Here is a 19,957-nt window from a genome sequence, read left to right on the forward strand (position 1 = left end):
ATTTTGGGCTCCATTTGAGAGAGCACTGGCACCTCTTTTTTTTCTTGTTTTGTAAACTCTCGACTGTTAAAGGTGCCATGCTCCTACTCCCTACCGTCCGACCTTCTTTGTTTTCTCTGTAATCTAGACTTTTTTTTCTTTTTTTCTTTTTTTCTCCATTTTTCCCTTCCTCCCCTTTCTTTCCCCACCGTCATCCTCCACTGGGGTGGCATCCGTACGGTAAACCTCGCCGCCGCATCCCAACCCCCCGTGGTCTGGTCCGCACCACGATTTGGTGGGTTGCGGTATTCTTGCCATGAGCTTGACCTCGCGCGTGTTTGGCCTGTTTACCCCGACAGAGACAACCTCCTCGGACTCCCCGCCGACCGTTTCATATTCGAAAACCGCCAGCACCAGCGACCATGTCTACCATGCGACTGGCCCGATAAGGGCAGGCTCCGACCGTGTACAGAGTACCCCGTCAGAAGATGAGGAAGAGCCTCGACCGCCGTATCTACATGTACGTCGTGAATGGACATTCGGATCGTGTTGCGGACTCGCCGCACGGTGCCCAGAAATTTCTTGTCTCAAGCTGACATGGATCGTCTCACGTAGGCCATGCTGGCCGGAGGTACGGGTGGTACTTGTGGCGATATGCTTATGCATTCCCTAGATACGGTCAAGACGAGGCAGCAAGGCGATCCAACCTTTCCCCCTAGATATACGTCGATGACCTCATCATATGCGACCATTTATCGACAGGAAGGTCTTCTGCGAGGTCTTTACGGTGGAGCGGTCCCTGCATTTTTCGGCTCCTTTCCCGGCACTTTGATCTTCTTCGGTGTGTACGAGTTCACCAAGCGACAGATGATTGATGCCGGCATCAATGCAAATCTGGCCTATTTGTCTGGAGGTAAGAGCGTTATCGATTTTCCCTGCCGACCTGTGGTGGCGTGCACAATGCGCTGATACGGATCCTTAGGTTTCTTTGCGGACCTGGCCGCTTCTATTGTCTATGTCCCTTCGGAGGTCCTGAAGACGCGACTGCAACTCCAGGGGCGCTATAACAACCCTCATTTTATTTCTGGATATAACTACCGCTCCACTCGGGATGCTCTTCGCACGATCGTCCGACAGGAAGGATTCTCCGCGCTCTTCTATGGATACCGAGCTACCATCTACCGCGACCTTCCCTTTTCTGCCTTGCAATTCGCCTTCTACGAACAGGAACACCGACTGGCAAAGGAGTGGGTCGGATCCCGAGACATTGGTCTCGGTTTGGAGATCTTGACCGCGGCAACTGCCGGTGGAATGGCTGGTGTAATAACGTGTCCTATGGATGTTGTGAAGACCCGCATCCAGACCCAGCAGAACCCGGACAAAAAGGGTTCTGCTTCGTCAAAACCGGCCGCGGAACATGCGTCGATCAAGGAAAGCCCCCGACAGCACACATCAACCCAGACGCCATCGAGTCTGCGAACGCACTCGCGGCCCATTTCCACTGGCGGCGCTTCGACCTCGGTGGCACCGCCCGGCGCACCTCGCCTGGACACATCGTCGTTCTTCACAGGCCTCAAGATGATCTATCAAGCGGAGGGTATTGCCGGTTGGTTCCGCGGAGTCGGACCACGAGGAGTATGGACTAGCATTCAGAGTGGGACGATGCTGGTCATGTATCAGTACCTGTTGAAAAAGCTGGAGTCGTACCAGAACATGGGCGAGATGAACCCCCTTTAATCGGCCGGGCTTCTTTGTTGCATATACGCGGCCGCAACGAAGGGGAAGTGTCTTGGCGACACTTGTGGATAATATTGTATTATCGTGGCATTGGGGACTACGTGGGGTGTTTGGCGTTCTGGTACAAGGATGTTACATGATCTCTCTCTCTTCTATTATCACCCATTCGCCTTGATGGGTCTGGGGCATGGCCGCATCTTGTCATGTTCATACACCCCTGCTCCGGACCTGGATGGCTTACATAGACCTTTTAGACATGGCTAATCACGCAAAGATGTACATTATATTATAAAATGGATAGACCAAATCAACAATGGAACATGACTAAATGGATCTTTCGCTCTTCTATTCCCACCGTCACGACGAGGCGACACGTCAAGTGGTTGTTTTGGCTGAAAATGTAAACAAACGGATGCGGTCACGCCCCACGCCCTTCTCACCTTCTGATTGGCTCCCGCAGGTATTTCTCCCCTCCTACTGATCTTTATTATTATGATTAAATGATTGTTTTTCCCTCTTTCCTCTCATATTTGGTTTTATTTTCTCCGGTCCTTCAGTTAATCCTACTGTATCGTCTGATCTCTTCTACCTCCTCTCCCCACAACAAACACCCCCCAAATTCCTCATACTCAATCGCATCACCGTTGCATGGTCCCCTTCCGCGCATCGTTATGTCTGCCGCATTGCCTTGGTTACAGAAGCTGCGCAAGCCCCAACTGACGGACTGGGCGGAAGCTACTGATCTTCACGAGTAAGTCAGTTCTTCGGTGCGGTTGTTTATCGCCCCACCGACCCCCCCGATAACAATGTCTGCTCACACTTGACAGCTACGAAGAGCTCAATAAACCCGAACTCGCGGTGGCGCTGGATGAGCATCTGCAAGCCCATCAGTCTATTTTCGCCAGCGATGCGCGACTCGCCGAGTATTACCGACGCCTGACGCAGACCCCGCGCAAGGGGTCGCCGATCAAGAGAGAGCCCAAGGTTGAAGTGACGCCTCTTGCGCCGCGATCTGCACGCCGCAGGCAGACGAGAGCCAAGGAGGAAGAACTGAGAGAGAGCGCGTCCAGAGAGGATAAGCCTAAGGAGGAGGCAAAGGAGAAAGCTGAACTGACGTATGTCCGGTCCCCTCCGTAAATCTATTGTGCTCGGATGATGTCGCGCGCATGGATACTTGATGCGCAGTTGGCGCGCGACGATGCGCATCCTCTGTAATCACGACGATATAGACTGACCGATTCATAGCTACAGAGATGAATCTAGCGAGTCCCCACCGCCCGTCTTCGAGACTCCTGGACGCCCCTCGCTGAACTTCGAACAGGCGTTGCCGGCATCGCCGGCTGTTGTCGCGAATGCTATCGACCGCGGGGCGAGCGCGTTTGGCAATTGTGTGGGCAGTTTCTGGGCTAGATTAGGGGTGGAGGAGAGACGGAATGAGGTGCGCTCGATTCTAAGCAGCGTGAAGGCGGTCCAAGTCTTGTTCTTGCTCCTCGAAGGAGCATGTCTCATTTACGAAACTATGCCGATGCGATTCGTGACCACCATTCCGTTATTTATCGACCCATTGGTGGAGATTCCAGTGAAGGTCCCCGACGTCTTTATCCTGGTAGACGGCGCATTCTGGGCCCCGTTCTCGCTCTGGCTGTTTACCAGCATTATCCTGCCGTTGACGGTCGCATATTTCTTCAATATCAGCCTGAATATCGCGCAAGGTAGCGGCGGGGCGCGTCGAAGCCGCGCCGCTCAAGCGAACTTCGATCCGCTGAGCTATAACATCGCCAAGGCGGGGCTCGCATACCTGGTGTATGCTAAGCAATTCGACTTCTGGGACCTGTACAGCCGGCTCTCGATCGCCAAGGTGAATGCCGCTCTTCCTGGTCAGTGGGCGGGCTTGGTGACGGGGTCGGCGATTGGGCTGATCGGAACTCTTTATGAGGCCATCCTCCGGAAGTAAATACGCGGTGTACATATGTGAATGCGTTGTTTTCGGCAGAGCCGCTGGTTGGACGCAGTTCGAGGAGGAGGACGAGCTTGGGGTTTTGCCTGCAGGGGATAGGCCTGCGAGTGTCAGGAGGAGGAGGAGGAGGAGTTGGGAGCGGTTTTCCTATCGCCTAGAGGGTTTGAAAGGATCTATTTCTGGATAATAGTCGGTCGAGGGTGCTTCGGGAATTTACCATGTTAAACTATTTTTGGTTTCTTGTCTCTCCTTTCTTTGGATTCAGGCGTGAGAACGGTGTGGTTGGTTTCTATCGCAGTTGCTTTGAATTGATCTCTTTCTTTGGCCAGGAGGCGCTGTGGCGTGGCCTTTGTGGTTGTTTTCCTCCTTTGCTGGATGTAATATTGATATTGAAAACCGATATAGGGGGATCCAATACAAATACCATCAATCTCTGTGTCTATACGTTATCCAACTCTTCTAAACCTGTCTAAACCTATCTCGCCCTCTTCAACCTCGAGGCCAACTCGACGGTAAAAAGCACCGGCACCGCACACTCCACGGTGATAACCTCACTCCGGATATGATTACTCGTACTCAGTCGCCCCCCAATCTCTGTCCTCCAATCCTCCACATCCCACTCCAGCCCTCTGGTCGTAATCCGCGCCGGCCCTGTCAACGGCACAATCCCCACATTCTCCTCCAGCAGGAACGACTCCGTCCCCGGCCCCATCCCCGTCCCTTGATCCCGAAGATCAGGCCGATTCGTCCCCGGAGTCCAAATCACATTCTCCCCCGGCCGTAGAATAAACGTAATACTCTCCTCGGAAATGAGATACAGATTCCCTACCGCCTCTTCTTTCCGCCCAGAAGAAGCAGCAGCAAACGACCTCGTCATAAGAAACAAATGGTGAATCTGCGAAAAAGCCTGGTCGACCCTCCCGCCCAGACCCCCCATAATAAGCACATCTAGCTTCGTTTCTCCCCCTTTCACTGCTCCCTCAGAAGAACCAGGAGAAGAAGAAGAAGAAGAAGGAGGAGGGGAAATAACCTCCCCAACATGATCCCGCAGATAATTCAAACACTTAGTGAAATCCGTCGAGTTCTGGTCTTCGTCCTCGATGACCGTTACACCCAGATTGGAGTAGTGGGCTCTGACAGACGGGGCGATGGAGTCTAGGTCGCCTATTATGAGGTTTGGGAGCTTTTTACAGCGTTAGATTGGATTAGAACGACACTACTGGTTTTTTCTAGGGGGACAGAGGAGAAGGCATTTAGGGACTTAGGGGCTTAGGGAACATACGTCGGTTGATTCTTGGTCGTGCGTTTTCATCATGTCGTAGAAGCGGTTTGCGCCGCCGTCGGCGCAGATTATTAGGTTTGCTGGACTATTTTATTAGTCTTTCTTTTTCTTTTTTTCCCTTTCCTGTGTCTATGAGACATGTTGTATAGATTGTTGTGATAGTAGAACATACCATGTTTTCTTAAGACGCGGAACGCCCTTTCATTGATTGGTTGGTTGAGGATTAAGAGGGCGAACGGGTGGGTAGTGTGATCGTCGCGGAAAAATTGCGTGGGATCCCACTCCATTTTTTCTTGGATGGGTTAGTTAGACGTTGATTTTATAGTCGAGGGAGGAAGGGAGGGGGTTATTGAGTGGTGGTTCGAGGTGAGCGAGCGAGGGGTATTACTATTCAGTGTCTCTTATCGTAAATCAATCTGGCCTGAAATTGCGGGCTTCCCGGTGTGATGATGTTCGGGTGGCCAATCAGATGGGTGCTTTTTCTTGTTTTCTTCGAGTGGAGGTATTACTAGTATGCTATCATTTACTGAGGGATATGTGGTTTGGATGTTGATTTGCCAGTTAGTTCAGGGTGTGCTGGGGATGGCGTTTTGAGATACAATTATTTTATATGCTGGGGTTTTGGCGCTGGGGTGCTGTTTGTTAGGGTATGTCGGTTGTATAGCACATACTGCGTTTATGTTATGCCTGTACTTCCTCCTGCCTGGCACCTCGCAGTTATTAGAACAGGATTAACACGGGGATTTTACCCTTGACTAAGGGACAGATATAAAAAATTGACTAATTGTGACTGTACATGTACTGGGTTTGTATGATGAGGGTAGGATATCGTGTTCATCCTCGGCGAGATTTTGATGGCTGTATACGTTCAAGATAGAGGAATGGGCCAGGGTACGACAACCTCAGGACTTGGTAGAATGTTCGAGAAGAAAATGGTATATTATCTATCGAGAAAGCTGTCTATATGGAATCTAGAGGAACAATAAGCACGGACTTTTCGGCAGTAGGCAGGATGAACTGTCAGACCAAGAATATCTCTTCAAGAGATTATCAACGAACAGTCTGTAACCATAAATTCACCTTGAACTCACCACAACCCACAACCTCTGTGACACGATCTACTGACCAGCTTCCGCTTGCTTCGATATCTTCCTCCAAGCCCCGGCATACTTCCACTGCACCGCCAAGGCAGCAGCTGTGACCACTTGCACCGCAACACAGATCGTGAAGGCCACCCCAGTCCCAACACGGTCGATCAGCGGCATTACAAAGCTCGCACCACCAGCCGCGGACAAACACCGCGCAAGGTTGAGACTCGCAGTAGCCGCGGCACTCTGATCCGGAAAGATATCAACCAGATACGTCGTAACAATAGACTGGGTAGACACAGCGGTCCAACCCGTGACAAAAGTCGCCACAATAGGCGCCGCGATATGAACGGAATAATGGATCGTCCAGCCGAAAACCAGCACTGACATACACTGCATCAACAGGAAGATGGGAAGTAGACGGAGCCGCGCTTTTTCGAGCGGAAAATCGTCGTCGGCCGTCGACGAATGCCCCCTTTCCGCTTCAATCGGGGATTGCATGTCGCGTTTGGCTTGCATCCGACGATAGTCCATGTCGAGGACTCTACCGCTGACGATGGTGCCGATAATGGAGCCCATACCGTTGGCGAGGAATGTCAGGCCAGCTTGGATCTCGGTGAGGCCGTAGTGTTCTTTGAACAGCGTCGACATGGCGGTGTTGCACATTTGCCAAACGGCGAAGTAGATGGCGAAGAAGATGATGATGGGGAACGCATATCGTTTAGTGAGGATGCGAAATGGACCAAACACGTCGATCCGCTTTCGGGGCGCTAGTTGCTCGGGCGCTGTCTCTGCGTTCCAGATCACCTTGGTGAAGCGTTGGTAGAGGTTGAGGGGGTATACTCCGAGTCTGTTCGGTGGGAGCAAGCCTCCATTGGCAACAATTGATCGGAGAGTCTCGGGAAGCAGAAAAACCAAGAGTAACAGTAAAACAATACTGTAGATCGTTAGGAACCAAAAAATAGATCGCCAGCCAAGAGTGCCAGCGAGAGCACCACCGATCACTGGGCCTACTGCGAAAGGAACAATGAATCCGCCTTGGAAGAAGCCCATGTAGCTGCCACGGTCCGCGCGAGTGGTGATATCACCGATCACACCAGATCCAATGGCGATCGTGCTGGCACTACCTGCACTCTGCAAACATCGCAGAATAATTAGCGTTGCATAGTTCTTCGTCTCCGCGAGGCCAATACAGGCACCGACGGAAACGATAAAGGTGCATGCGTATGCCGTCCGACGTCCCTTGACATCGGATATAGGACCCCATAGGCTAGGCGTGATACCTTGAAATATGAGGAACGAGGTGATGGTGAGGTTGACGAGTTGCACTGAAACATTGAGATCGTGAGCGATAGTTGTGATTGCTGGAAAATAAATGTTCGATGCTAATGTGGAAACTTAGGGAACATTAGAGACTTATCGGTGTCCTTGGAGAAGGCTAAGAGCTCACAAGTCGCAGCAGTGGACACCAACAGGACAATGAGTCCCTTTTGCTTCCTGTCAAAGATGCTGTGAGGTGCCGAGGGAGCATCCTGGACCACTGGAGTTGAATTATCGCCGTCTTTGGGCGCCATTATGCCGACCAAGAGGCATCTGAGTCAGGATGGAATGTAGGGCATGGTTGTTCTTTATAAATCGGGCTTAACCGTGGCGATCATCGGAGAGTGGGCTAGGCGGCCAATAAGAGCACGCAGAACTCCAGCCATTTTATTAGATATCCCTTGCAGGGGCCGTGGAGGACTCTTCTCGATGCCGGAATATCGCCGGGTAAGCACATTGGCATCACATTCTAAAAGTCTCTAATATAAAGAGGTGGGGGCAGCTCATAGGTTCTGCAGCTGTGGGCTTTGAGACCAAGAACTACTACTAATGGAAACTAAGTGGTAGCACTCATGTGGTTCCTACTTAGTTTAAGGCCTTGTAGATCGGTCTATCCAACCATCTAGAATCCTGGATGCATCGTACTGTATGAGAGGGTACATATAAACATGTCTCCAGCCTGGAAGAACGAGCCCCTGAAAGCCATATGCTATGCTCGAAAAAACTCATGGTATGGTATTCCTCTATTTCAACTCCTGAAATTTCTGTCGGTGTAACTTGAGACATCGATGGTGTGCACCTGTGTGTTGACAAATACATGTTTCCAATACAGCATTGCTAGGGAAGCTCTCAATTCGTATGGAGAAGGCCTATCATAGGATGTCAGAAGACGTCGCCTCAACCTATACCTACAAGTTAGGGTTCAAAATGTGGCATGACCGGAGTTGCATCTCAAGTCGGAATACGTTTTTGCGACCGAACCGATGGTCGAAATTCCGCGCATGAACCATCTACCGGTCCCCGAATACAAGGAGTCTCTATGGAGTGCATCAATGGGGATGGTGACTTAAAGTGGGCGCTAGAATATCATGTATCATCCATCGTATTCATGAACAGTTGCGAGTAAGCAAGGTAGCTCATACCCTAAGGCATCAAACGCCTGACGGAAGGCGCAGTAATCATCTTCCTAGAATAATTTACTATATACGCAGAACTGGAATCTATGAGACTGGAGTAGATCATTCATATTAACTGAACCGCTGAAGTACGAGCAGGCTGTACTATTTGTCGAACACCTTTCATTGGAAGAACCATCCCCACAGTTTATGAGGAAATCCGGCGTTGATCAGATCTCCACCCAAAGGAATATCTGTAACTGGTGCAATTGAATCGGATGTTGTTGGCAAGTCCGTAGATCAACCCAATACAATTAATTAAACTAGCCGGCATAACTACAGCTTCCCCGCAGGAAATTTATCCGTGAATTGCCCAGTAGAGGAGAAGCATGATGCAGCGTAGCCGTGTAGGCTGAGATGCAAAAATAGAGACCGAACGAAAGGGTTAAAAGGCGATTGAATCTTGCATGGTAGTCAGTTATACTAGCGACGCCTCAAACACATATCTAACAGGTTCAGATGATTCATGACTGCACGGAGACACAGCCAGCTATGGATCCTTCCATTAATTGGCCAACCTCACCATTGCGATTAATGGAGTCGAAAACGTGCTCAAGTCTGCATCTACAATTTGAATTTGACCGTAGCTTTATCCGATGACTTTTCTTGGGATCATGATGGGTTGGTGGATAAGGTGAGTGCTACGGGGGTGCCGGGAAGATAAAGATAAAAAGAACAAAAAATTGTACACATATAGGAAATATACCCAAGAAAATAACCCCCCACAAGCCAAATTTCATAGCAAAAGCCCCCCTACACCCCCTTCCTCACCATCTCAGCCCGCAAAGCCCTAGGCGAAACCGTAACCGCCCTCCCATCCCCCCCAACCTCGAACACGAACTCATCAACCCCCACATTCCCATAAACAATACCACTAGCAGAAAACCAAGTCTGACAAGCCCTCGTAACAGGCCCAATGCCCTCCTCCCCCTGCGACGCATCCCGGAACACAGCCCTGAAGCCAACCCGTCCCGCACTCGTAAGTCCAGAGGGATACAACCGAGCACTGAGATCAGAAGCCCTCTTTAACCCCAATTTAGCCACCAAAAACTGCATCATATCCACAGACTCGTTGGACCACTCGGTTACTTTAAGGCCTGGTTCGTCATCGGTGGTGATTTTGATCGAGGCATTCGCGGAGGTATATTCGCCTGCGAACTGTTTCGCGGCTTCTTCTCTGCCTGCGGCTTCTAGGGCGGGAATAATAGAGGCGATGGTAAGGTCAGTGAGGAGGGCGACAGCTTCGGTTGTAGAGTTTCCGGCGGCGAGGATCGAGAAGCCCACTCCGTGGTCTGGGGATAGGGCGAGCATGGAGGAGTACATTCCTAGGTCTCCGGATTTGGTGTAGATATCTATGAGTCGGGGAGAAGATAGCGTGACGATTTCCCATGGTGCACCGACGGAAAAGTCGAGACTGGAGGTGTGGGCGTGGGGCTTCATCCATCGTCTTGTTAGGGAGGGGTGGAGGAGGGTGTTGTTGAGGATTGCGCGGCCGACAGTTGTCATGTCCCTGGTTGAGGAGTAGAGGCCTCCGGCGCTGAGGGGTGTCAGTTTGCAGTTGCTATGGAATGGGGGAATATGGTTGGGGGACTCACGGTGTCTCACCGGCGGCGTCTACGCCGTAGAAGCTGGTCATGGCGGGTCCGGGGATGATGGAGACGTTGTCTTCTGGCTTGTCCCAGCTTGAGCGTGTCAGGCCTAGAGGTTTTACTAGGTCCTTTTGGAGGAGAGATGGGTACGTCTGGTTTGTCATGGCTTCTAGAGCATATGCTAGGATCTGGAAACTGGGGTTGGAGTAGATAGGGGTCGAGCTGGTGTGAAGTATTGGGTGGCTTTTCAGAACGCCGTCAAAGAATTCTGGAGAATTCGAGGGTTATTATTGGACTTCGGCCAGTTATTGAGGGTTGAGCTTACCAGAGCGAGTGCATGCAACTACTGTTCCACATGGTGGGATATTCGACTTGGGAAGCTCTGGGAACCCCTGGGGTGTTGAGGAAGAAACGGCTGCTATATCGATAGACCCATCTATGGAAGTTAGACGAATAATCCTCATAGCAGAGGAACCAAAAAGGGCATCCTACACTCTCTAATGACACCAGTCATATGGCTTGCTAGCTCTCCAATCGTGACTTCATCCCAGCGGAGATGATCAACCTCATCATTCCGAACAGTAGAGTTAACCCGAAGCTCTTTTGCAGCATCCCGCAGCTCAGGGACGTATTTTGTGACAGGTTCACTAAACGACGTATCTCCCTTCTCGATTAAGAGAAGCAAAACAGTCCACAGCTTGGAAACACTACCAATTCGGAATACGGTGTCAGCGTCAACTTTTGTCACCCCTACCGTGCTATTCTGAATCGACGGTGCTGTATGGTAGTATTCAAGAAGCGGCTGGTCTGTCTTTGTGTTAAAGACCTGGATAGCAAACGATACCGTATCAGGGTTGACCCCCGAAGTTTCCGAAGTGTTGGATGCATGAATCGCTTTGTTGATATAGCTGAGCAGTTGGTGCTTGGCCTTTGTGAATGACGGACTGTTGGCAACGTCCGTGGGTGCTGGGAACGCAGGCCCTAGAATTGGGCACAGTTTTCCCAGGGCAAGGGGCGAAATAATAGAAAATAGAAATAAATTGAAAGACCGCATTATGCTGTCTTGTTTGAGTCTGAGGAGTGCTTTTTTTAATAGTTTACTTGAAGGACCTTCGCCCTGGATTTATATCCATGCTTCTGTTATTAAAGTCTTTGTATAGATTTCAGGATCCTAAGTATACTTACGGAACAGCCAATGAGAGATCCATACCGGCATTGAGTACCAACATCAAACATCCTTGTCATCTTTCCATCCTGGGTGTAATATGTAGCAATTGATCTATTTACTCCAGTTCTTCACCCGTTTGAAGGCCAGATTCATAAGGCTTCGAAGGAATCGGGCCGTGATTGGCTCCTCCGTAATTCATGGACGTTAGCGTGCGCTCCCAGCCAATCAGGGATTCTGTCCTCAACTGTGTAGACAAGGGGATCGACAACATAGCCTAGTAATTAGGCATCGTCGAGTTAGAGATTAGTGGGTTAGTATGGAGGCATTGGTTTAGGCAGTAGCGTTACTCTATTTAGCGCTCCCAGAGGAACCCAAGCCACAAAGTGTACTAAATTAACCGTTGCTATGAGCCCCAATACTTAATTTAATGGCTGTTATGTACAGGGCGTGTTGGGACTCTCGAGTAGTAAGGAAATTAAGCCAGATATGATATTGTATTAGTATGGACGATAAGGCCTACGCTGTACTGCAGTTCTATAGCCCTTTTTTTTTTTTTTTTTTTTTTTTTTTAAAAAAAAAAAAAATCCACTATCCAAAACCGGGCAGAAATTGCAACGCCAGTGTAAAATAGTCGAAATATCTGGTAGATTCTGGGTCCTCGTATACTATATCCATAACTATCGCGCATAAATAAGCTCTACCAATGGACAAATCCTATGCGCCGTTGGAAGTCATGGCCGCCCCCATCCAGCTTGAACAGCAGTATTACCTGGCAGGGGTTCTGTTCCATCCCTGAGGGTTGGATACACTCGTAGATACGAGCACGAACCCCCACATCTTTCTCAGTCTTTACAATTCCCGAGCATGCGCCCTCCTCCGTCTCCATTACATATGTTGCTACCGCTGCATATCGCTTCGCGTTCCACATGCCCTCTATCTTTCCATAGCGGGACAGCAGGTCAATGGCCCTCCGTCGGATACCGGGGTTGCGACACCTAACGGCCGAAAAGTAAAGGGTGGCAATAAGCTCACCCTCGAGGCTAAACCTCGATTGATTGTTAGTCTGTTTCTCAATAGCCGTGGTGAGTTGGATTGCCCTTTCCGCATAGCCAGTAAGTACATCGAAGTCCGGAATGTACAGATCGAAGATCCCTTCATCTGGTGCTAAGACTGTACGTATCCAAATTAGTGCGACACGGTGGTAGATCCTTAGAACCAGCGATGCGCGAAGGTCCTTTTGTTGGATCCATGGTCCCATCTTCTGGACTAGCTTGTTCAGCGCCGCCAGCCAGTTATCAAACTCAAGACAAAGCTCTCGCTGTTCTATCACTTGTTTTTGCCGTAGCTGCACATCTTGCGGGTTTCTGTTAGAGTCGGTTGATCGGATGAACATAAGCCCTTTGTTCATTAATCGATCGAGGTGCCTTCTAGCCTGCGACAGATTGGCTAACGTCGGCCCAGTAGCCGCTGCATCCTGGGATGAACACTCTAAGGGATACAAGAGGCGGCCCATGAACGAAGCCTGTAGGTTCAATCTCGAGAGCAGCTGGCGTAGCTCCCCATACACTTCCGTGGTGCGGCCAACCGCGGCCCCTTTCAGTTCATGTTGGCAGAGCATTTTCAACCCCGCGTCTATGTGATCTAATGCCTGTTTCTTGTTCCCTCGAAGGATCTCCAAGCCGATAAAAAGGCAGCAGGCAGCCAACGCCAGCTCCCAGTCCTGGCTACTAGGCACGGACTTGCGATCTATTAAATGCCGAATCGCCTTGTTGTATTGCTGCAAGGCGAATGATGTATCAACGAGTGCGCGATCTTCAAAGCCTGCATGGAAGGCACCGATAGCTATCATCGCGTGCCGGATCATCGGTTCCCCTTCGCTAATCTGGGGAATCAAATAAGACCACAGAGTGGAGTCGAAGAACCCGGAAAAGGCCTGCGTCGTCTCCGCGTGGAAGAAATCCGCGCACCGACGCTCTTCCCGCGTTTCCGGCCGCAGAATGATCTGATGGTCCGCGCTAATGGGCGGCCTGCGCGGTTGGTGCTGGATAGCTTCCATCCTCTGACGGAGTTGGGACTGAGAGGCGTTGTCGTAGCCGTCACATTTGAGTCCCGTTCGTTGGCATCGAGAGCATGAGGGCTTCGCTTCGTCACATTTGACGTGTCGTAACCTGGGGACGAAGACATTAGTTAGAGCCTTGTTATTGGGCAACGCATGGTTCGGGGTAGAAAGACACACTTGCAAGTGATGCAGCCAGAGCGAGACCTTGGACCGTTTGATTTCCTCCGTGTTGCCATTGTGCTAGGATGAGCAGAAATAGGAGATTCTCACTGGCTGGGCCGTAAGACGGCATACTTGAAGACCCTCAATCTGGCCCCCAAGGCACTTAACGCTAATTTATATTATATTAATATTATATTTTATTTATATATTGGCCCTGTTTTATTATTTCGACGATGCCAGAGCCTCACAGACTCCGTACCTATTGGTCAGATAATAATAGCATAGCCTACCGAGCGTGAAATGGTTCAGCACGCCACTTAGTAAAACCAGAGGTTGACCGTTAACACGTCAAGACGCCCGCGGCAGCCTTGGATTGCGGTCTGGGAAGAGTCGGCGTCAGGCGCCTGAGGCATTCAGTCGTAATCCCGCACAACAGATATCACATATGTCTGTTTTTCTTTTTCTTTTTCTTTTTTCTTTTTTTCCCTCTTTGAATAGTACATTAAAGGAGCCGGAGCTACACATGAGTAGAAGACACAATCTTGCCATGCTGAAACATTGTTGGCCACCGTTATACGCGGAACCCGAAATGCGAAATGCGGGATCCGGATCCATTGCGTACAACTCCCGGGTTAGAATTGTTTTTGCAACGTTGTTTATTTATCTGAGCTTCGCTTCAAATGGCCTTTTCGTCTTTCAACATAGTCACGTATCGACAACATGCCATCGCATTTCGTGACAGGATCTGGGATCGACATGCAGATGTCCTCAGCAGGCTAGACTTGTTGGACCAAGCATCTATAGCCATCCCTTTTACATCGCTCTCTTCGCGAGAAGCCTCTGCTGGCAAGGTCCGCCTCGGGCCATAAAATCATTCTAGAAGACGGATCAGAGATCCTTGATGCATGCGGAGGTGCTGCGGTCGCAATCATCGGCCATGGAAACCAAGAGGTCATTTCCGCCATCGCAGAGCAGGCGCAGTCGATTTCGTACGTCCACACAGGAACATACACGACCTCGGCTGCAGAGCAGCTAGCGGACTTATTGGTGGGACACAAACCCTATGGATTGAGTAAAGCATTTTTCGTGGGGAGTGGTAGCGAGGCAGTTGACGGCGCCATGAAGCTAGCACGGCAGTATTTCTACGAGAGGGGAGAAGTGCAGCGGAAGCATTTCATCTCCAGAAGGCAAGGCTACCATGGGAACACCTTCGGTAGCATGTCCATATCAAGCAACCTGTCTCGCCTGGAACCATACCGTGACATCCTGCTTCCATACGTTAGCCATGTGAGTCCGTGCTACCAGTATCAGTACCAAACGAGTGACGAGACTACCGATGGCTATGTTGCTCGCCTGGCGATGGAGTTAGACGCAGAATTTCAGAGAGTTGGATCAGATAGCGTTATCGCGTTTGTGGCGGAGACGGTGGTGGGCGCAACGAGCGGGTGTGTTCCTCCTGTACCTGGATATCTGGCGGCAATGCAAGCTGTTTGCAAGAAGCATGGGGCGCTACTTGTTCTCGACGAAATCATGTGCGGAATGGGGCGTACTGGGACATTGTTTGCTTGGGAACAGGAGAAAAATGCAGCTGGGGAACCCGTTGTTCCTGATATTATGACTATTGGCAAGGGTTTAGGTGGTGGATATGTCCCCATCTCAGGATTACTCATCCACGAGAAAGTAGTTACTGTACTGGAGGAAGGCTCTGGCTCTTTCAACCACGGCCATACATTCCAGGCACATCCCATCAGTTGCGCAGCAGCTCTTGCTGTGCAAAAAGTCGTCCAGCGACAGAAACTCGTCGAGCACTGCGCCCGGATGGGGAATGTTCTTGGAGGTTACCTGTGGGAATACCTGGGGAACGAGGACTATGTGGGTGATATTCGTGGGCGGGGGCTGTTTTATGCCGTTGAGTTCGTGCAAGACAAAATCGAGAAGAAGTCTTTCGACCCGAAGGTCCAATTTGGACTGGTAGTGCAGAAGCAGGCGCACAAGCTTGGTGTTGCTATCTATCCTGGTATGGGAACGGTAGATGGAAGCAAAGGTGATCACATTCTTATTGCGCCTCCATTCACAGTGCAAGAGAAAGAGATTCGGGAGATCGTTTTGGCCGTGACCAAAGCGTATAGGATTGCAGTAGCGTTGGTAAGAGGTGCTTTGTGATATTCAGAAAATATATAGTTATTCCATTTATGACTTAGTCGTTTCTTGGACCGTTTCAGTCGTTGATATCGGAAATCGAACCCAACATTTGGAGCCATCCACTTTTGGCTGAAGGGGTTTTAGATGTTGATATAGTTGTGATAGAAGGGTTGGCGAGATGCGAATGCTGAGATGCGAAAACCAGGTACTTTGAATGATCATTTTAGGCCTATAAATATTGCTCATTTTATCATTGGATTAGATATCAGACCTCTTCATTTTATGATTGTATGCCTTCGGATTCAGCGGTAGATTTACTTACTAGGTAACTAATACGGAATGCCGCATTTCTGATATTAAATCTACATAGAATATCTGTTAATCTTTGGTTATTATTTTAACACGATTTATAAAGCTTAAGGATAAAGGGCCTTCTTCTAGCGAGTTATCTCGCTCTATTCTACAGACAGAGGACTAGAGAAGAATTAAGAATGTTTTGAACATTTTTTGAACGGGTCCATTTAATCGTGCATCTTTTGTAGGATCGAGAACTCAGGTTCAGAATGTGACCAAAAGCGATCTTAAATCACCGAAAAAACTCTAGAGAGCAGATATGCACTTTTGCATCTCTCAGGACACTTTCAAGGAGTACATAATATATTTTAGTCGAGATATCGGCATCCCAGTATGCCAGCAACAAAACCAATTTCCACGGTCGGGGATTCTTGAGGTCTGCCAAAGGCGGACCGGACCGCCTTTCTTGATAGGATTTACTTGTAGGTGACCTCTCATTGGCCAATAAATTAGGCGCTTCGGGTTTCGGCCTGAACTTGATGGCACCAACTGTTCGTATTCCCCGACGATGAGCTTCAAACCACAGTAGTAGTTTGAGCAACGGATGATACCGGATGTTTTCTTAAGGATGAGGACCACATTAGCATGCCAGTGGTGTCGGTAAGTCGGATACCTTGGATATGAGAGTCCTAATATTTGAACCTTCTTTGCCTCGTGTCGTATATGCTACTAGTTTCTAGAACTTGGAGTCCTACGATGGCCAAATGCTTTTGGTGGATTGGTTCCTGACGCTTGCTCTAACTAGGAAGTCAAAAATTAAATGCCATCACAATGGAGCCCCTCCGTGCCAGTTATGTAGGGCTAATCCGGGCAGAGAATGTGTCCTGAGCACCCCAGTCCTACGGAGGAAGGAAAGAAACGCTCCTTATCCTCCCCCGACAAGCAAAACTCGCACATATCATATATCAGAAACCTCGGCCCCCGACAGGACAGACAAGGTGCATGCTGATCAGCAAGACCGACGCCCGCAAAAGGATGGTTCAACTTCCGACGCTGTCGACGGTGTTACCACCAGTGGCGAAATGCAAAGCCAAGTCGCACCGCAGCAAGTGGCAGCTCCTTTATCACCTGAATACGCTCTAGTTAATGTAAACTCGGAGCTAGTCACTCATGCAAGTCGAATATTTGTAAAGCAATTTCCAGAATTTGGATTTGTGCATAAGCCGACATTCTTTGAGCACGGCCTGCAGGATGAGATTCCTAGCATCAAGCTATGCGCAATCCTGGCTCTGTGCTCTCGATATCTTCCCGAGTTATCGAATATATTTGGACACTTCGCCAATGTTGTTCGTGAGAATATCATGAGTTACATGGCCCAGTATCCTGGGATTGATGCCGCTCATGCCTTGATTTTGCTCAGTTTGTACGAGTGGGGAGAGGGTAATGGATTTCAGGCATGGATATATACAGGTATGTGGTGCGAACCATGCCGTGGGTAAGCGAGACATGCTAACGAGGCTTCTAGGAATGGCTACAAGATTGGCCCAAGGTATACATTCACAAATGAAGGCAAACGCAAAGGATGCTTCGTCCTTAAACTTCACAAAGCAAGAAATAGTCATCAGGACCGCCTGGGCCTGCTTTGTGCTCGACTGTATTCTGCGTTGCGGAAGGTATGGCCCGCAAGGCACTGAAATAGAGACGCCTGACATTCCGCTGCCAATGAACGAAGACGACTTCGAATTTGGAACGGAGACGGCCCCGAGCTCTCACTTTCTAAGACAGTTAGGGTCAGGGGGCTCATCCTTACTGATAGGTAATGATAAGGAAAGATGGGGATCTCAGCAGATGCTTTCCCTCATAATCGAGGGGTTTGGCATATTCTCCACCCTGTCTACTTGGATATGCAGGGGCGGCAGAAGATATCCATCTTCCCAAGCCATGGAGCCTCCCTGGAAGGACACCTCTCTATGGAACCGCTCTATGGTCATGGTGAAGGCCTGGAGAGCGACCCATTCAGCTAGATTAGTCTACGCACGAACCGCTGGACAGCTGCAAGCCCATATGCTGCACAGCCAAGTCGAACGATTTACCGTATTAAATCTGTTATACTACGTGAGTATCTTGTTCTTACACCGGGAATACATCCCTTTCTTTCCACATAGGGTTTCATGTCCATGCGGCCCAATCGACCCCCCTTTCCTGGAGGAACCACCTCCCCCCGATTGGTGGCATCTTAGTTCACGGGAACTGTTCGAGGCCGCCTCAACTCTAGTTCAGCTGATGCAAGATCTTGAGATACGAAATGTGCAGTTCCAAACCCCATTTTCGGCCTTTTGTATATTTAGTGCCGCAGCCGCACTTGTGTATGCAGACACTTGGCCATACATGGCACCCGGGTTAGAAAATGCCAAGGAAAAATACCAATGGAGTTTTGACTGGCTGCAGAGTGCCAGTGAAAAGTGGAAAGTTGCGAAGCGTTGGCATGAAATGCTGAGCGAGCTTGCGGGAATTTTTACACGTCTCAAGACTGAAGGGCAGAATTTCCCACATCTGGGACGAGAGGAGTTCCAAGACCTCCATGACAGTATGCACCGCCTTGCAGAGCCCGAATCCACTACTGTGAATGCCTTGGCTACTCTTTCACAAGGTGATAGAATAGTGGGGTCTCACACACAACCATATCTGGGGACTCTAAACGGTGGAGAAGACCCTGTGTCGCACGTTCCCCATGCTCGTGACGCAGTTCGACTTCATGCAGAGCACAGCAGTACGTCAGAGCGACACGAAACGGAGCTTACTGCTTTTGAAGATCAACCAGGACACACAGACAACGACATCGGTGTTGATCCGGGCTTCCTTCTGGCAATGCTATCTGACCCTTCCGGAGATTGGTCGCATGTAGTCTAACCTGCTTCCGCCGTACTCTGTCTGGGCGTTTCCTGTTGACTTCCAACCGTTTGCCCCGTTCCTAAATAACCTCATTTGGTACCAAAGAATTTCCTATATTCTATTTCTATCACCAAAGCCTAGACTTTCTATTTCACTCATCCATCCCGTCAATTTGAGAAAGCAAAGTTCCCATGTCCTTCATAACATCAAAATAAGTTACACAATTACGGCACCACCTGAATTCCACGCAACTACCGGACGATGGGAACCTACAAAAAACGACAACCAATTCTCTGCTAATGTCGAATATTGAAGCCATGGTCATCGGGTTGATGTTCTGTTGTATCGGCCGTTCTGGCTTCTTTCATCTCAAGGATGCTCCAGACCCGATGTTCAGGCCCTTTTATCCGTGAAAGAACTGTCGTCTAAACCCGACTTGATGAGTGAAGAATGATAATACAGACTATAAAAAAATTCATGCAGCGGCCGTGTTAATTGGCAGGTCTATAGAACATGAAGGACAGGGAATTTATAAACTGCTCATCCATCCGGCAAAAAAAAAAAGATTTCAACAACATACGTCGTCAATCCTTGCTATCACTTCTCATTACCGTTCTATCAGGCTTCTGATTCTAGCCCTGGTGACTGGTGACTACGAAAATTTATCAGATTTTCATTATTATTGTTTCGTTCCTGGCCTCTCTGGCTGCTGGCCATGATGTGACTGAGATTTACGCTAGAGGAATGTAGGTCGACATCGATCGCAACTTGGGAAAATATGGCTCGAAACTCGAAATCGTTGAAGACCACCTCGGCCAGGCTCGCCAGCACCGCAGCTGTGTCGAGGAAGATGCAACCCTCACTATGATCGGTCGGTTAGGCATATTTCCATCCTAGGCCTGAATAATTGTATTGGTTGGAACCGGATAGAACTTATTCCACAGCCACAGTATGTTCAGCGATAGCTATCTAACCCTGTTCTATGTTAAGTTTTATGGTTGACTATACCTGTGGTACCGGCCTTACTCAAGAGAAGGCCAATTACGATATGTATCACTTGGGACGTGACGAACTTAGATATGACCGCAAAACCACCCGGAACAACGATACGGA

The 19,957-nt window shown here is 49.5% G+C and overlaps 8 protein-coding genes across 8 annotated transcripts; 4 read left to right on the forward strand and 4 right to left on the reverse strand.

The window, feature by feature from the left end:
• The first annotated feature begins 71 nt into the window (after positions 1 to 71).
• Positions 72 to 2,028, forward strand: BDW43DRAFT_288178 (putative mitochondrial carrier protein). Its single transcript, XM_032043249.1, has 3 exons — positions 72 to 499; positions 595 to 892; positions 962 to 2,028. The coding sequence occupies exons 1-3, from the start codon at positions 296 to 298 to the stop codon at positions 1,714 to 1,716; spliced, it is 1,257 nt and encodes a 418-aa protein (XP_031896367.1). The 5' UTR covers positions 72 to 295; the 3' UTR covers positions 1,717 to 2,028.
• Positions 2,029 to 2,222: 194 nt separating this feature from the next.
• BDW43DRAFT_288181 (uncharacterized protein) lies at positions 2,223 to 4,115 on the forward strand. The gene is made up of 3 exons (XM_032043250.1): positions 2,223 to 2,467; positions 2,544 to 2,831; positions 2,962 to 4,115. Exons 1-3 carry the CDS (start codon positions 2,388 to 2,390, stop codon positions 3,668 to 3,670), a joined length of 1,077 nt encoding a protein of 358 aa, XP_031896368.1. The 5' UTR covers positions 2,223 to 2,387; the 3' UTR covers positions 3,671 to 4,115.
• Positions 4,116 to 4,148: 33 nt separating this feature from the next.
• On the reverse strand, positions 4,149 to 5,593 carry BDW43DRAFT_322162 (thiamine diphosphokinase; the record flags this gene model as incomplete). Its single annotated transcript, XM_032049504.1, has 3 exons — positions 5,128 to 5,593; positions 4,956 to 5,035; positions 4,149 to 4,856 (listed from the first exon to the last, which is right to left on the reverse strand). The coding sequence occupies exons 1-3, from the start codon at positions 5,240 to 5,242 to the stop codon at positions 4,149 to 4,151; spliced, it is 903 nt and encodes a 300-aa protein (XP_031896369.1). The 5' UTR covers positions 5,243 to 5,593.
• Positions 5,594 to 6,073: 480 nt separating this feature from the next.
• Positions 6,074 to 7,617, reverse strand: BDW43DRAFT_322164 (putative MFS multidrug transporter; the record flags this gene model as incomplete). The annotated part of the gene is made up of 2 exons (XM_032049505.1): positions 6,074 to 7,440; positions 7,494 to 7,617. The coding sequence occupies 2 exons, from the start codon at positions 7,615 to 7,617 to the stop codon at positions 6,074 to 6,076; spliced, it is 1,491 nt and encodes a 496-aa protein (XP_031896370.1).
• A 1,674-nt stretch (positions 7,618 to 9,291) lies between these two features.
• Positions 9,292 to 11,181, reverse strand: BDW43DRAFT_322165 (serine hydrolase domain-containing protein; the record flags this gene model as incomplete). The annotated part of the gene is made up of 4 exons (XM_032049506.1): positions 9,292 to 10,075; positions 10,134 to 10,395; positions 10,453 to 10,563; positions 10,620 to 11,181. 4 exons carry the CDS (start codon positions 11,179 to 11,181, stop codon positions 9,292 to 9,294), a joined length of 1,719 nt encoding a protein of 572 aa, XP_031896371.1.
• A 680-nt stretch (positions 11,182 to 11,861) lies between these two features.
• Positions 11,862 to 13,614, reverse strand: BDW43DRAFT_288185 (Zn(II)2Cys6 transcription factor domain-containing protein). The gene is made up of 2 exons (XM_032043251.1): positions 13,532 to 13,614; positions 11,862 to 13,463 (listed from the first exon to the last, which is right to left on the reverse strand). The coding sequence occupies exons 1-2, from the start codon at positions 13,588 to 13,590 to the stop codon at positions 11,993 to 11,995; spliced, it is 1,530 nt and encodes a 509-aa protein (XP_031896372.1). The 5' UTR covers positions 13,591 to 13,614; the 3' UTR covers positions 11,862 to 11,992.
• A 491-nt stretch (positions 13,615 to 14,105) lies between these two features.
• Positions 14,106 to 15,679, forward strand: BDW43DRAFT_322166 (pyridoxal phosphate-dependent transferase; the record flags this gene model as incomplete). The annotated part of the gene is made up of 2 exons (XM_032049507.1): positions 14,106 to 14,147; positions 14,321 to 15,679. 2 exons carry the CDS (start codon positions 14,106 to 14,108, stop codon positions 15,677 to 15,679), a joined length of 1,401 nt encoding a protein of 466 aa, XP_031896373.1.
• A 901-nt stretch (positions 15,680 to 16,580) lies between these two features.
• On the forward strand, positions 16,581 to 18,862 carry BDW43DRAFT_303108 (uncharacterized protein; the record flags this gene model as incomplete). Its single annotated transcript, XM_032045366.1, has 3 exons — positions 16,581 to 16,612; positions 16,758 to 17,422; positions 18,243 to 18,862. 3 exons carry the CDS (start codon positions 16,581 to 16,583, stop codon positions 18,860 to 18,862), a joined length of 1,317 nt encoding a protein of 438 aa, XP_031896374.1.
• Positions 18,863 to 19,957: the final 1,095 nt, after the last annotated feature.

Source organism: Aspergillus alliaceus, assembly GCF_009176365.1.
Source record: "Aspergillus alliaceus strain CBS 536.65 unplaced genomic scaffold BDW43scaffold_52, whole genome shotgun sequence".
In the NCBI taxonomy this organism is placed as follows: Eukaryota; Fungi; Ascomycota; class Eurotiomycetes; order Eurotiales; family Aspergillaceae; genus Aspergillus; species Aspergillus alliaceus.